The sequence below is a fragment of the Schistocerca americana genome, chromosome 6 (assembly GCF_021461395.2).
Source record: "Schistocerca americana isolate TAMUIC-IGC-003095 chromosome 6, iqSchAmer2.1, whole genome shotgun sequence".
Classification (NCBI taxonomy): Eukaryota; Metazoa; Arthropoda; class Insecta; order Orthoptera; family Acrididae; genus Schistocerca; species Schistocerca americana.
Window position 1 is genome coordinate 198,138,991 of NC_060124.1, and position 13,997 is coordinate 198,152,987.

At 36.4% G+C, this 13,997-nt stretch overlaps 1 protein-coding gene across 1 annotated transcript in view; it reads left to right on the plus strand.

The window, feature by feature from the left end:
* The window catches only part of LOC124620383 (N-acetylgalactosaminyltransferase 7), an 82,086-nt gene that overhangs the window by 54,208 nt on the left and 13,881 nt on the right, over positions 1-13,997 (plus strand). The window contains exons 8-9 of the mRNA XM_047147057.1: positions 1,464-1,589; positions 6,457-6,678. Of these exons, the coding sequence (XP_047003013.1) occupies positions 1,464-1,589; positions 6,457-6,678 (348 nt within the window). The remainder of the gene's footprint in view (positions 1-1,463; positions 1,590-6,456; positions 6,679-13,997) is intronic.

Sequence of the window (13,997 nt, forward strand, 5' to 3'; positions counted from 1 at the left end):
ACTTATAACCTTCTTTAAGTGATGAGCAGTTACTGTTAATAAATTTTCTTTACAAGTGCCCAGAGAACTTAATAAAGTTCATTTATGTCCTTTGTAATGTCTCATCCTCTCCAACTCTCCAAAGAGTTCTTGTGAAATATAGAAAAAGCTGCAGATTTCTTTGTGTGTTCCTCTATCCCATCCCCTCTCCCACTCAGATAAATGAACATTCTTATTCTCCCAGTGAAGGGGTGTCCTTGCTGGGAAGCTGCATTGTGAACTAAGGATTCTGCTGTTATACAGGGTGTATCAAAAAGAATCATCAGATTTTTAAAAAATCATAACTATTATGTTATTTGGGATACGTGTGTGAACAACACACTGTTGGAAAGATCAAACCCTCGAGTTTTACGTGGCTTCTGGTAGCTAGCAGTAGTGTGCGCCCACTTCAGTTCTAGTAAAAATGGTGTTGGGACAACAGAAAGCATTTTGTTTTCTACATTTCGCGCAGTGCGGGCCAGTAATAACTCTTCAGCGTGACTAGATATGGTGTGGATCCTCCTGCAGCACAGAGCAGTAGATGATGGCATGAACATGGTTCAGCCATCATTAATGGATCTGATTATGTGATTATTTCTTGTGGGGGTTTATAAAAGACTCTTTATGTGCATCTGTTACCAACAACAATGAATGAACTTAGACATAGCATAACAGCTGCTGTGGAAGCCATAACTCAAGACATGCTGCAGTGTGCGAACAGTTTGAATACCGCATTGGCTTATGCCGTGCATCTTAATGGAGCATATTGAACACCTATGAAAAGTTATGAAATTTTTTTTTTTAAGTTTCCTGTTCATCAGAAAACAAAATCCATTGTATATATTTATTAGTTTCAGAAATATAGACGTGCCAAATCAGATGAGTTTTTTTATTATATTAATGCCACAATGTTCTGGAAACTTAAGAGATTCAAATCTCAACCTTTAATGTCAATCAGAGGCCACGCCATTTATACCTTTCAAGGGAGAAGTTGTAAAGTCGTTCATATTGGGTCTCAGTGTTCTTTTTTCACACACACTCTCATCTGGCACCTAACTTGAGCTCACAGTAGCTCTTAAAATCCATTATATACACAGTATTATTCAGTAAATATTTCCTCCCTTGCTGTCTTTTACATCTGTAATTAGTTTTTGTTAGTAAATTAATTATTCAGTAATTATTATCAAGGTGGAATGAGGCGGATTGGAGCATAGACTGCAACTCAGTGCTGTGCTACGCTGTGAATAACTCTGGCATGCTGCAGTTTCTGTTTTTCTTTTACTTGCTGCTTGCTATTTTGACACCTTTGTAATTAATAATAATAAATACATAAATACTGATTTAGGTAGTCATATTTATACCAAACAGTGTACATTAACAAAAGTTTACATGTGATTCTGTTTTGAGTTCATAATATGTTTAGCTGTGTTTGATTTGTAACGCAGATTTGGCAATGTGGAGGTAGTATCGAATGGGTTCCTTGCTCACGTGTGGGGCATGTTTATCGTGGATTTATGCCATACAACTTTGGAAAACTTGCTCAACGGAAGAAAGGACCTCTCATCACCATCGTAAGTATTTTTTATTACTTTATATTGCTTAATATCACAACTGTAATGAAACCAGGAAACTAAGAATGGATCTATTAAACTATGCTTAAATTATTTCAGGCAACCACTGCCAATCATGTTTGTGTATTAAATAATAATAATGAATCAGTGTAGAAATCTCAGTGTATCACTAATCTAGATATGTCACTGAAAATATTAAAACAGGAAAACACAATAAGTGTTTTTTTCTTTTTGCTTCTACTCTTCACATCAACAAGAAAATCCACATTTGAACCAAAATCCAATGTTTCCTTTCCTTTTTCACATCCAGTTGAATCAGATCACTAAACCATTGTGAGTTGGGAGAAGGGACATTTACAGGAATCAATTAAGAACTATACTGTGGCATACATCCAGATTTAATTGTTGCATTTCCTTCCTTTTTAAAACTTGTTGAGTTGTTGGGAAATACAATTGTCTGTTTATTTATTTAGTTATCCATTCATTCATTCATCCAAGGATCATCTTAAAATAATAAGGGGTTTGTCATCATAATACAATAAAAATAAATAGCTCAAAAATTTACATACATACAGATTATTAAGTAAGTAGGACAGGTTGTCGGCCATGGATGTTTGCCTGAAATGATTTAGGAAAACCACATATAACCTAAAACAGGATAGCCGGACAGAGCAACTCCATCATCCCGAATATGAGATCAGTGTCGTAACAACTGCGCTGCCTCATTTAGTTGGTCCCTATTGTGCACTGTTCGTGATATACACACACTTTGCTCCAGATAACTTATAATGTAAAACATGGTTTTGCTTGTCATCACTCTATACGGTCATGCTGCTATGCCCCTTCCACAAAATCCAGTCTGTTTGGAAAACAATCCAAGCCTGTAAACATGTCACTGTGCCCCAAGCACATCTTCATGTCCTTCCCTCACCCCACCTCAAAAAACTGAGTCAGCATCCCCCCATGAAGAGTGAGATGTTGAATTAAGGAAAATGACAAGGCAATACTGTCATGCACTGGAGATCTTAGCACATGATTTTCTTGTAAAACATTAAAAGATTTTCATGAATCATAGTTATTGCCTTTTGTTAACCACTACCCTGCATTCTCTAATTAATCTTTGATTTTGTAATATGCATTACATATGAAGAATTATTTTAGCTGACTTTTCAAATAAGTGTTTTTTTACTTCCTTGGGCACTTTAGTATGCAGTGTTATTCCCTGGTAGATGGTGTCCCCCCCCCCCTCCCTCCCCTCCCTTAAAGTCCAAATTTCCTCTTGTCCTACGATTTTCATATAGAACTATTAGTGAAATATATCATAACATTTTTCCCAGTATGCACAACAGATAATAGATGTACTCACTTGGTATAATAAGGGTAGCCACCTTTTGTTTTCTTCCTAATAGTTCATTGTAGTGAGCCCAACTACTGCTTCTCTTTCTGCAGTTCAAAAATTATGTTAATTTTGTGGTTTTGATCCCCAGGAAAGAATCTCATAGTTAAGAATTGAATGTACATAAGAATAGTATGTCACCACAAGACATTGGCTGATTATTGAACCCTAAGAGCAAAACATGCTGTTGACATTGTTTTTGCCAATATCTTTGTGTGTCCATTCCATCTTATTTGATAAACAGACCATCCTTAAAAACTGCGTTTGTTACACAGACTGTAGATTCATCATTTATCCTTAATATGACAGAATTGATTTTCCTTTTTATGCTGAAGTGCAAACTGTTCGTTTTCTTTTTTGGTCAATGTTAATTTATTACATATTCCCCAATTGTAAACATCATTGGAGGTCTCATTTGCCTTCTTGAATAGGATTTATGGGGTTGACTATAGTGTTGGTGTTATCAACAAAAAGAACTTTTTCTTCACGTCTTATACTGTCTGTTAAGTCATTGATACATAGCAGAGACTCAATTCTCCAGGCGTCAGTTACTCAGATTCCTGATTATCTGGATTGTTGACCACAAGCAAATAGCTTTGTAATCTAGACCCCGTGTGTGCGGACGTGTCACACTGGGACTACCCGCCCACACCCTATGCAATCTCTGCCCTGCATATTTCTTTACTGTTTCAATTAGACGGCGAATGTGTCATTATTGTTTGAGTTGGATAGTTGTCAAATGCTGCACTGGGTTGCAAGCTACACTTGCAAGGTTCAAAATGTGAGAGAGTGCTATTATCGCTTTAAGCTAAAATAAACATTACTGATTCATTAAGAAAAAGGAGAAACTGGTTGTAAGTTACGTAGTAAGTACGGTGTAGTTATTTCTGCAATAAGAAGAAGAATAGTGGTTCAATTTTGAAATACACCACAAATTTTTTTTTTCCAGAAAAAAATAGGTTAACAGGGCAACTGATATCTTGTCCTTTGCTCTGTAAAAAGGCATTACACTTAAACAAAAATATAGGTGCTGACTCTAGGTAGGAATGAATTGTTTGTGGCAAGTAATGGATGGTCGTGCAGACTTAAATCTCATCATGGAATTCATGAATTGGAAATGCAAGATGGAGCAAATTCTTTTAAAGATGGTTTTAAAAAAAGAATTGGAAGAAAAAGACAATGACTTGGACTTTGCTTACAACACTGATAAAATTGGATTAAATTGGAGACCATTATCATCAAAACCTTTAGCATCTCAGTGAGAGTTCAGCTCTAGGATAAAACTAGTAAAGACTGAGTAACAATATTAGTTGGAGCAAAACGTTACTGGGACCCATACAATGCCTTTTCCCCTCATTGGAAAATCAAAAAACCCCATATGCTTCAAAAATATCAGGGTTTCCTTAATTTATACAAACCAAAAAAGTGCATGGATGAACACAGAACATTCATTGACTGATATGACAACACTTATCAGATAAGGAGCCAAGCCATCCTGTTAGAGAGAGAAAATTGCATATTTGCAGTAGAAATTTTTGCGTTCTAACGTGAAGTCCTTACTACATCCATGGAACAAAGAGTTACTGACACATTAAAATGACTTGGAAACAACAGGTTTTTACCTGTGATGAAGATAATATAGAAATTTTTTGTCATTTATCTAGCAAATGAATTTAAGTGTGTTGTTACATGGTGTAGATGCGTGGAATTTCATTGAAAGGGAGGCTTTAAACAGTGCTTGGAATAGACTACCAAAGGAAATATATTTTGGAAGATACACGTGAGCTAATGATAAACATAAAAATATGCCGGGAATGTGATGCCAATGATATAAAATGGGTGCTCACTTGAGACAGTAATGATAAGGTTTTCAGGTCATGTAGGACGATGAAATTGTTGAAAACATATTGCAGGCAAACAAACAATAACAGAAAACAGAAGAAAACATTGGTGCAGAAAATGATGCAGGACCGTCTCATGCACAAGCATTTCAAGCCCTGCAAACAGTTCTCAAATGGTTCCAAAAACAAACCGTGTGTGATACCATGAGTTTACTACACTGAATTCATGATGTAACACCAATGAAGAGAATAATTTTTTATGTCAGGTGACAATTGCCAAGTATTTTAAACAAAATTAAACTACAGCGACTGTCCTTTGTTACTTTTTTATGTATTTCACAATTAAGGTTGCAGTATTTTAATAATTTTAAGGAAGTATGTATGACAATGTCTCTTACCTCTTAATAAACATTGATTTCTGTTGATAATAATAACTTTGTGGTTTTTTTTAATAAACACTTAACATAAAACCTAGAAAGATAAAAGTACGCCAATGTATATGAAAGTTAACCATACGTGGGCAAAGTAGGTTATATTTCTTGAGATAATACAAAAATTGCTTTTGTTCATACATACATTTATCCAGATTTTCAATTATGCAAATGACTTATGACAAAAATTAGTCCAGTTAAATGAGGCTCTACTGTTCATTAATAAGAAGATTGAACCTGATACACTAACTGAGGAATACCTGTGTTTACATATCTCTTGTCTGGCAGTTGTTTCAATAAAACATACCATTTACACACTAGTGAACTCTCTCTAACTTTTAGACCTTGTTTTCCATTTAAGACTGAACCACTCATTTGCATTTTCTCGTACACATAGTGATTTTGGCTTGTGTAGTAGTTTGATTCTTGCAGAGAAGATAACAGCAACCGCCACATTTTATAATGCTATTTATTTGTATAAATGGTGCCATTACTGGTTTCAGACCGACAGATTCATCATCGGACAGCATGATAATGTTGAGATACATTTTTGTTACATATAGTTTTCATTTTTTATTCTCCCATACGATGAAACTTCCGTGCGATAGCAGTTCCCTGCAACCAAAACGTGGTGGGATACAATGTCTGTTTAGAAGTAATTGTGCCTCACAGTGATTTTAGACAATGTAAAAAAGTTATTAAAGGGAAGGTCAGTTCTTGACAAAATAGCATTGTGTAGTAGTATTTTACCGTCATCAGTGTCAAAAGCATTGGATTAGTCTAAGAGTATGCCTCTTAACACAAAACATCCTTGTTAGAAGCTGCAAGTAGCAGTTCTGCAAACACTGTAACGATCAGTATTGTATTATTCCCAGGTCGGGAACTGATCTGTGTTTTGTTAAAATGTTGTACTTATTCATGTAACTCATTAGTTTAGTTTTCATGATTGCTTCAGTTATTCAGAGAATGTGAACAGTGAGTGAAACTGGTCTGTAGTTTTAGATACTCTCTGCATTGCCTTTCTTGAGTAATTGCACAACTCGTGAGTGCTTTAGGTACTCTGGAAAAATACCTGGTGTAAAGTACTATCACAGTAAAGTATGTTTAGTTTGAATTGATCTGATTTGTTTGTGACATACTCCTAATTTATTAGATGCTCCAAGGATGCCAGTTTACAGTTGTCATTAATATATTTTCAGAACTACAAACGTGTTATTGAGACGTGGTTTGATGACAGATACAAAGAATTTTTTTATACAAGAGAACCGCTGGCTCGGTTCTTGGACATGGGTGATATCACTGAACAGCTTGCACTGAAGAAAAAGCTTAATTGCAAATCATTCAGCTGGTTCATGGAGAATGTTGCCTATGATGTGTTGGACAAGTATCCTGAATTGCCCCCTAATTTATATTGGGGAGAGGTAAGCAACACATAAGACTTTCTGTACTCCTCTTTCATTTCATAAGTTGTGTTTTATAAATTTATCTTATTCTTCTGTTGTGTGTTACATTTTTGTGAAGATAAAGATGGTATGATGATAAATGCACATAAATTTTTTTCCACACAAACGTTTCTCCCTATATGGACAGTGTAAAACAGATGAACTGGTTTGGATTAGTGTGGTTTGTGGACAATTTCAACGAGTAAAGAGAAAATTTAAGAATATAGGAGTAACATAATACTTGTCATAGTTGATGGTACAGTATGAATGTGATGTTCGTGAAGCGCTGTACTGCTCATAATATCTTTTACTTCAAAAGAAATGTTAGATATAGTGTTTCTATTGATTAGATATAGTGCTTCTATCGAAAGTAACAGCAAGGAAAGGTGTACTCTTATGTGGTCGAGAGTTTTGCTTTGATAATGATAAATTTGATTTTCACTTGTTTGGCAGTCTTTTTGTTGTACTTGTCTATGACCTACCATCTCCATTACATGGTGAGTAGAAATTTATCCTTTTCTTCATAATATTGTTGTTATTCCATACTGGATTTTCCATTGTTTGATTTTCATTTCAGATATTTCAAAGCCCTCAAGTTTACCCTTTCTTTGATATATTCAGTTTTCTTTGCATCAGCTGTCTGATACGTACCCAAGGTATATATCGTTTTTATCACCCTCCTCCTCTCTTCTTCTTCATGTTCATATTTTCTCTTTCTCCCTTCTTATTCTTCATTCTCACATCTTTTATATTTGAAGCCATATTTGGATAGTACTGAGTGTCACAAAAGGAAGTTTATATTTGAAGAAATCTCTGCACATGTACAACAAATCGGAGGAGAGTGGGGGTTATTTTCATTGCTTGCTTAGCCTTTAGGAATTCTGTAGATATGGAGCATTTCTCAAAAGCAGACCACACATTCTTTGCGTGAGAATTTGACAGAAACAGTGATTTTGGTGACTAGCATGGAGAAAATTTTGCAGTGATTGTGGACTGCATAATGTAATGTAAGGGATGCTCAAAATGTTCCCTGTATTTGGAAATGGATCAAAATATTTGAGACCGTTTCAACACTGGCCGAACTGAAATCTGGACAATGGTAGCCATCAAGAATGGTCAAATCCGTGGAGAGTGTAAATTGGTCTGTTCGTGACAATTGTAACCTCTCGATTCATGTGTGTGCAAATTCTTTAAATGTGCATAGATCATCGCTGGAACCTTACAAAATCCATTTGGTGCAGGGTGCCAGACATAGGCTGCAGTTCATTAATGATAAGACTTGAATGCCCTTCATTTATCATCATCATGTTTTCACCTGAACAGTCAATTCAGTAAGCAAAATTGTAACTACTGGAGTGCAACAAATCATAAACAGAAGCATGACAAACCCCTTTATTCACTAAAAGTTGCTGTATGGACTGGGATGTCAGCTTGAGGAATAATGGGCCCTTACTTTTTCAAGGACGAGCAGTTATAGTGCATTCGGAATGTTATGTGACAATGTTAAAAGACCTTTTGGTGCCTGAATTGCAAAAATTTCCAGCTTGTAACCAAAGAACATTGTTTCAACAAGATAGAACCCAGCACGTACGTCCAATGTGGCTATACTTAGAGTTTGTGAAATTTTCCCTAACAAGACATAAATTGGCACCCACACAGTCCATATTTGAACCCCATCAATTTTTTCTTATGGGGAAATGTCAAATCTAAACTGTATGTCAATAATCAGACTTTTCTGAACCAGTTGAAAGAAAACATCTGTAGCAAAGTGGCAGCCATCCCAGTGTCTACATGCCAGGCCGCCATGCAAAATTTTGTTTATTGTTTAAATGAGAGCTGTAGGTGTGTTGGATTCCATTTAAATTACACAATTTTTAAGAAATAAGTTCCTAAACGTCATTTTTCTATAATAAATATTGAATTTGTTGACAGACTTCAAACTCTGTTTTATTTTGACACATCAAATATAAACTTTCTTTTGAGACACCCTGTACAAGAAATGCATGGAACTGTGTTCCATAAGTTGTACCAGATGATAAAAATTGAGGTTCTTAAATCTGACATCCCACAGTGATTAAGATTCAAGCGCAGTTTTTTACATTTCGCTCAGAATCACTCAGTACTCATCCTGATATGCAGTTTTCCTAATTTAATCTATTCTACTTTGTTCTTATTTGGTAACTTGGTAATAAAAAATTTCAATTCCATTTTGCACTATGTCATGGACGTACCAGTAGAAGAAAAAGTTGAACTTAGTAATGTGTAACTTGCTGTTGAAACTAGTCTGGTGTGTATAAAATGTGTGTGTAACAAGAGTTCTAGTGAATGTTTGATAAGTTAGTGAATTTGATCATGGTCTAGGCTTATAAATTCTCATTTTCGCTCATATAGTTTTGTAAACCTTATAACTTATAATTTACTTTTGCATTCGGTGTGTTCATAATGAAAGCAATGTTATCATTATTCAAACCATAACATAGACTCCACAGTGCTTCACAGTTGGATGGAGTTATCCTGTATTGCATGATTTTTGTAGTGTGCTCCTGTAAAGATGATTTTGCAGTCTGGAACAATGTAAAAATAGGTATATTGGACCACGTTACGTATACCCTGTGTCCAAAAGTTGAGAAACTGATTTTAGTCGTAGTGTCGTAAGTGACGTCAGTGTAATAACTACAGTAGCAGCTTGAACTTAGAACAGTAAGCAATGTATGTAAATTCGACCAGTCAGTTGTGAGCATGCATTATTAAGTAGTGGATGTGTGGGTGTAGTGTGTTATTACCACAAATCACGATAGAGCAACAGGCCAATGATTTCATTTCACTTTTTACTCACTGAAATGGCTAGACCCATTTGAGGCCATGAGAAAGGATTACAGTGATAATTGTTTAAGTCTTGCTTGAGCGTTTGAGTGGTTCAAACTTTTTACAGGAGGACTGGTATCTCTTGAGGTGGGGGTGTCCCACCTGAAGTTCATCCAACAGAATCACTGAGAAAATTCATTAGCTTTCAAAAACTGACTGTCCTCTCTTATACAGAGATATTGCTGATGAAATGAACATCTCTAAACCAAGTGGTCAGTAAATTCTAAAGAATGTTTTTAAGAATAGAAACATGTGTACAAAGATTGCCCCACACACCGTGACTCGCGAACAAAAATTATGATGCGGGGACTTCTGCCATGACTTGATCGAAATTGAAAAATTCAGACAATTCTTTTTTGGAAAAATTCAACATGGATGATAAGGCTTAGTGTTGTCAGTATAAACCTATCACAAAACAGCAAAGTGCAGAATGGATCTCTGGTTTTTCACCATGACCGAAGAACGTGTGAATGACAAAATCAAAATTGAAGATCGTGCTCATCACCTTTTTTTACGCTCATGGCATTGTCCACAGGAATTTATTCTCATCGGCACCAGTGTAAATACTCAGTATTTGGGTGTCATGGATCAGCAATGCAAGTGGTTTCGGATGATTCGTTCACAACCATGGAAGGAGAGGGATTTCTTCTTGCTGCAGAGCTGTGTGCCTGCTCACATGGCTTCAGTTGTAGCAGAGTTTCAATAGGAGGGGGGGGGGGGGAGGGGGTTGATTAGTGCAGGTTCTCTCTCTCTCTCTCTCTCTCTCTCTCTCTCTCTCTCTCTCTCTCTCTCTCTCGCAGTTTGGTGTCTGGTGACCATTTTTAAACCCCAACTTCAATGACATAGCCGGTAGTCTAGCCAATGTGATGGGTAAGATGAACAAATGTCGCAAAGAAGGATGCATTGTGCCAAAATTGCCACCTATAATTTCATGTAACTAGCCCTGTTAGCAGACACAACCCAGCCCCAATAAGAGAAGAAATTGAAGGGAAAAAAACCTAAATAGTCTTAAGAATAATGATTTATAATGTATTTATAATGAATGCAGTGGTAATTCTTACTACACAGAAATTCAAGTTCTGGGGAACTGCAAATGTATGAATATTGACAGATACAGTATGAATTTTGTCAGATACAGGCAGCAGTCTATTTTCTTACTTCAGCAACACCCTTCGATAATATAAACAGTGTATTTGTTACAAAACTATGTTCGTAAACTTTCAACTTTAGAACAGAAATAAACCAGTCCTTCGTAATTTCTGTACTTTAAAATAGATAACTCTCTTACATCCTTTCAAACGCAAACTATAGCCCTAATTAAAATGATCTTGAAGTAAAAATTCTTTAACTCGTAAATACTGTGGATTACCAATCTTGTGTTCATTTGTCATTTAAGAATCTCCGACTTTGACAGCTCTCTTCTACTTGTTATTATTCCACAGTTTAAGATCTCACTTGTTTCTGTCATAAAGAATGATTCCTCTCAAATAGTAATTATTTAGTAACTTCAGGCTAAATGAGAACGCAGGGAGTAGGTTTTGACTTTTAAACAAAATAAGTTTGTTTCCTTCCCTGTACTATCTGCGTACAGAGACAAATGTTCACGAATAATCAAGTGAGAAACAAAATTGAATCCCCCAAACAAAATGAAGCAATAAAAAAGAAAATCCTAGATGCTGCCACTACTTATTAACTCAGTTTGAAACACAAATTGCAAAGTTCTCAGCCACTGCAGGTGTTAGAGCGATCAGCGATCCCACTAACAAAACCTCAATTGAAAATGTCAATTGTCACCGTTGACTACAGGAATAATGCAGTGGAATTTTGCTTAAATCTGGTTACTATCACAACTGTGAAAGAAGTAAACTTCATAAAAAAAACACACAGTCTGGGTGTTCAGATAATCATCTTGAAATCCTTACACTTAATCATAGCACCACACTTATAGGTGTGGTACAAATACACCATAACCTATACATCAACTCAGATAGCTTCAGTCTAATCGCTGAAATCAAACAATACTACTTAGATTCACAGTTCACAATCCTCAGAAAACTCTTAACCTCGTTAAAAGTACAGAACTTAAACCCCCACTCAGCTAATTGTAGAATAAGCACATCAATAGTTCTAATTTAAATTGTGGAATGCAGAAAACTTAAATTATTTCCGGTCTTTAATATCCAGCCCTACACCCATTGCTGCAATCTTTCACCAAAATACACACATTTTGTCATACTTCTAAAATTGTGGAAACTTCCCACCTGCACCATAAATTGATACAACTGTCTGATTAATTAATATCAATAGCTAACCACATCAGCTCAAATTAGCAAAAAAACTGCAACTATATATCTGGTCCGTCCAACCCTCTACACACAAATTTAGTTCCTCTTTAACTGCCTTTCCTCGGGCATAAAACCATAACTGAACCATTTTGTTGATAAAAGTATGGCTCCGCCATTATTCCATTCCTTAAGATTTGTCAAAGAACGACATATAGCTGTCAGTTGTTCTTCTAGCGGTCAGCTGGTGCATGGTGGTCTCTGGACCCAGCACTCTGCGGTTCTCTCGGGGCTGACAGATGATCTTTACCACCATCTCCCGAACATGCTGTAAAAGTACTAGACTATCTGCTCACATAAATAAGATACACATTACATACAGAAAGTTACAAATTTTTACATTTACTGTTCCTGTATTTTAATTGCCTTGTGCTGTTTCAATAGATTGAAATGAACCTTAAACAAACTACATTGCTGAAACGTGTGAAACCTTTCTGTTACGGCGCAAGAACTTTGACAGTTTCACAAATGTTGTGCACTGTACTCAATTGGGGAGAGGCTATGTAGAAAATCTGAAGTGTTAAAAAAATTCTCTGTTCTTAATTTTGTTTATTAATCCAGTGTCAAAATTTTTTGGATTGACCAGTGTACATACAGTCATCAATATTGTAGTTTTTGCAATAACTCTCCTGCGAAGCCTCATTTTTGTATGCACCTAGAAGAGATTTCACATTGGCAGTTGTATGTATTAATAAACCATCCAGTTCACATCACATTGCTTTTGTCAACACCATTCTTTTGATGCGTTTTAAGCTCAGAAATAATTTTTGTGGCATTTTACACACACTAGATGAAAAATATAATATTCAAAACAAAGATGAGGTGACTTACCGAACAAAAGCGCTGGCAGGTCGATAGACACACAAACAAACACAAACATACACACAAAATTCAAGCTTTCGCAACAAACTGTTGCCTCATCAGGAAAGAGGGGAAGACGAAAGGAAGTGGGTTTTAAGGGAGAGGGTAAGGAGTCATTCCAATCCCGGGAGCGGAAAGACTTACCTTAGGGGGAAAAAAGGACAGGTATACACTCGCACACACGCACATATCCATCCACACATACAGACAGAAGCAGGTCTGCTTCTGTCTGTATGTGTGGATGGATATGTGCGTGTGTGCGAGTGTATACCTGTCCTTTTTTCCCCCTAAGGTAAGTCTTTCCGCTCCCGGGATTGGAATGACTCCTTACCCTCTCCCTTAAAACCCACTTCCTTTCGTCTTCCCCTCTTTCCTGATGAGGCAACAGTTTGTTGCGAAAGCTTGAATTTTGTGTGTATGTTTGTGTTTGTTTGTTTGTGTGTCTATCGACCTGCCAGCGCTTTCGTTCGGTAAGTCACCTCATCTTTGTTTTTATATATAATATTCAAAACATTAAAGACTCCTTTCATAACGAAAGACTAAGCACTTCAGTTTTTCAGGCTTTTATTTCAAATTCTTCTGAGTCCGACTTCTGAAAATAGCGTGAAACATAAATGCATAACTTACAGAAGAATCTGGGAGCCCTGTCAAGTTGATACATGTATGCAGGTGCACCCTTACAACATTACAGCATACTCATTACTTCAAGTACAAGGCAAATAAATGTAAATAATGGGTTTAGTTATTGCCTTACAGGTTCAGTCTGTGGTAGCCAGACATGCAGAATGCTCAGCTGCAGAAGGGAACTTGTATGATAGGACGTATCAGATATTGTCACTTTATTTCATTTATGCAATGTTACTCCTTCTGTTGAAAACTGTGTTCATCATCCAACTCCATTTTTGCAAGCCTGTTAAGTCAGGAATGCTTTCTCATTGCCAATTGATTGTGATCTATTGATTGTTTATGAAGCCATCCTCTTAGCCTGCTTTCCTCTACAACTAGGTTGGGTCTGTGTTGACTTCCATTCTGAGTAACCTGTCTTTTTCCTGCAATGCCTCCAATGTTTATTCTTTTATGTACTGAATAGGGAAAGTGTGGTGTGTGTGTGTGTGTGTGTGTGTGTGTGTGTGTGTGTGTGTGTGTGTGTGTGAGAGAGAGAGAGAGAGAGAGAGAGAGAGAGAGAGAGAGAGAGTGTTTTGTCTCATAAAGTTAAGTAGTGATCAACCT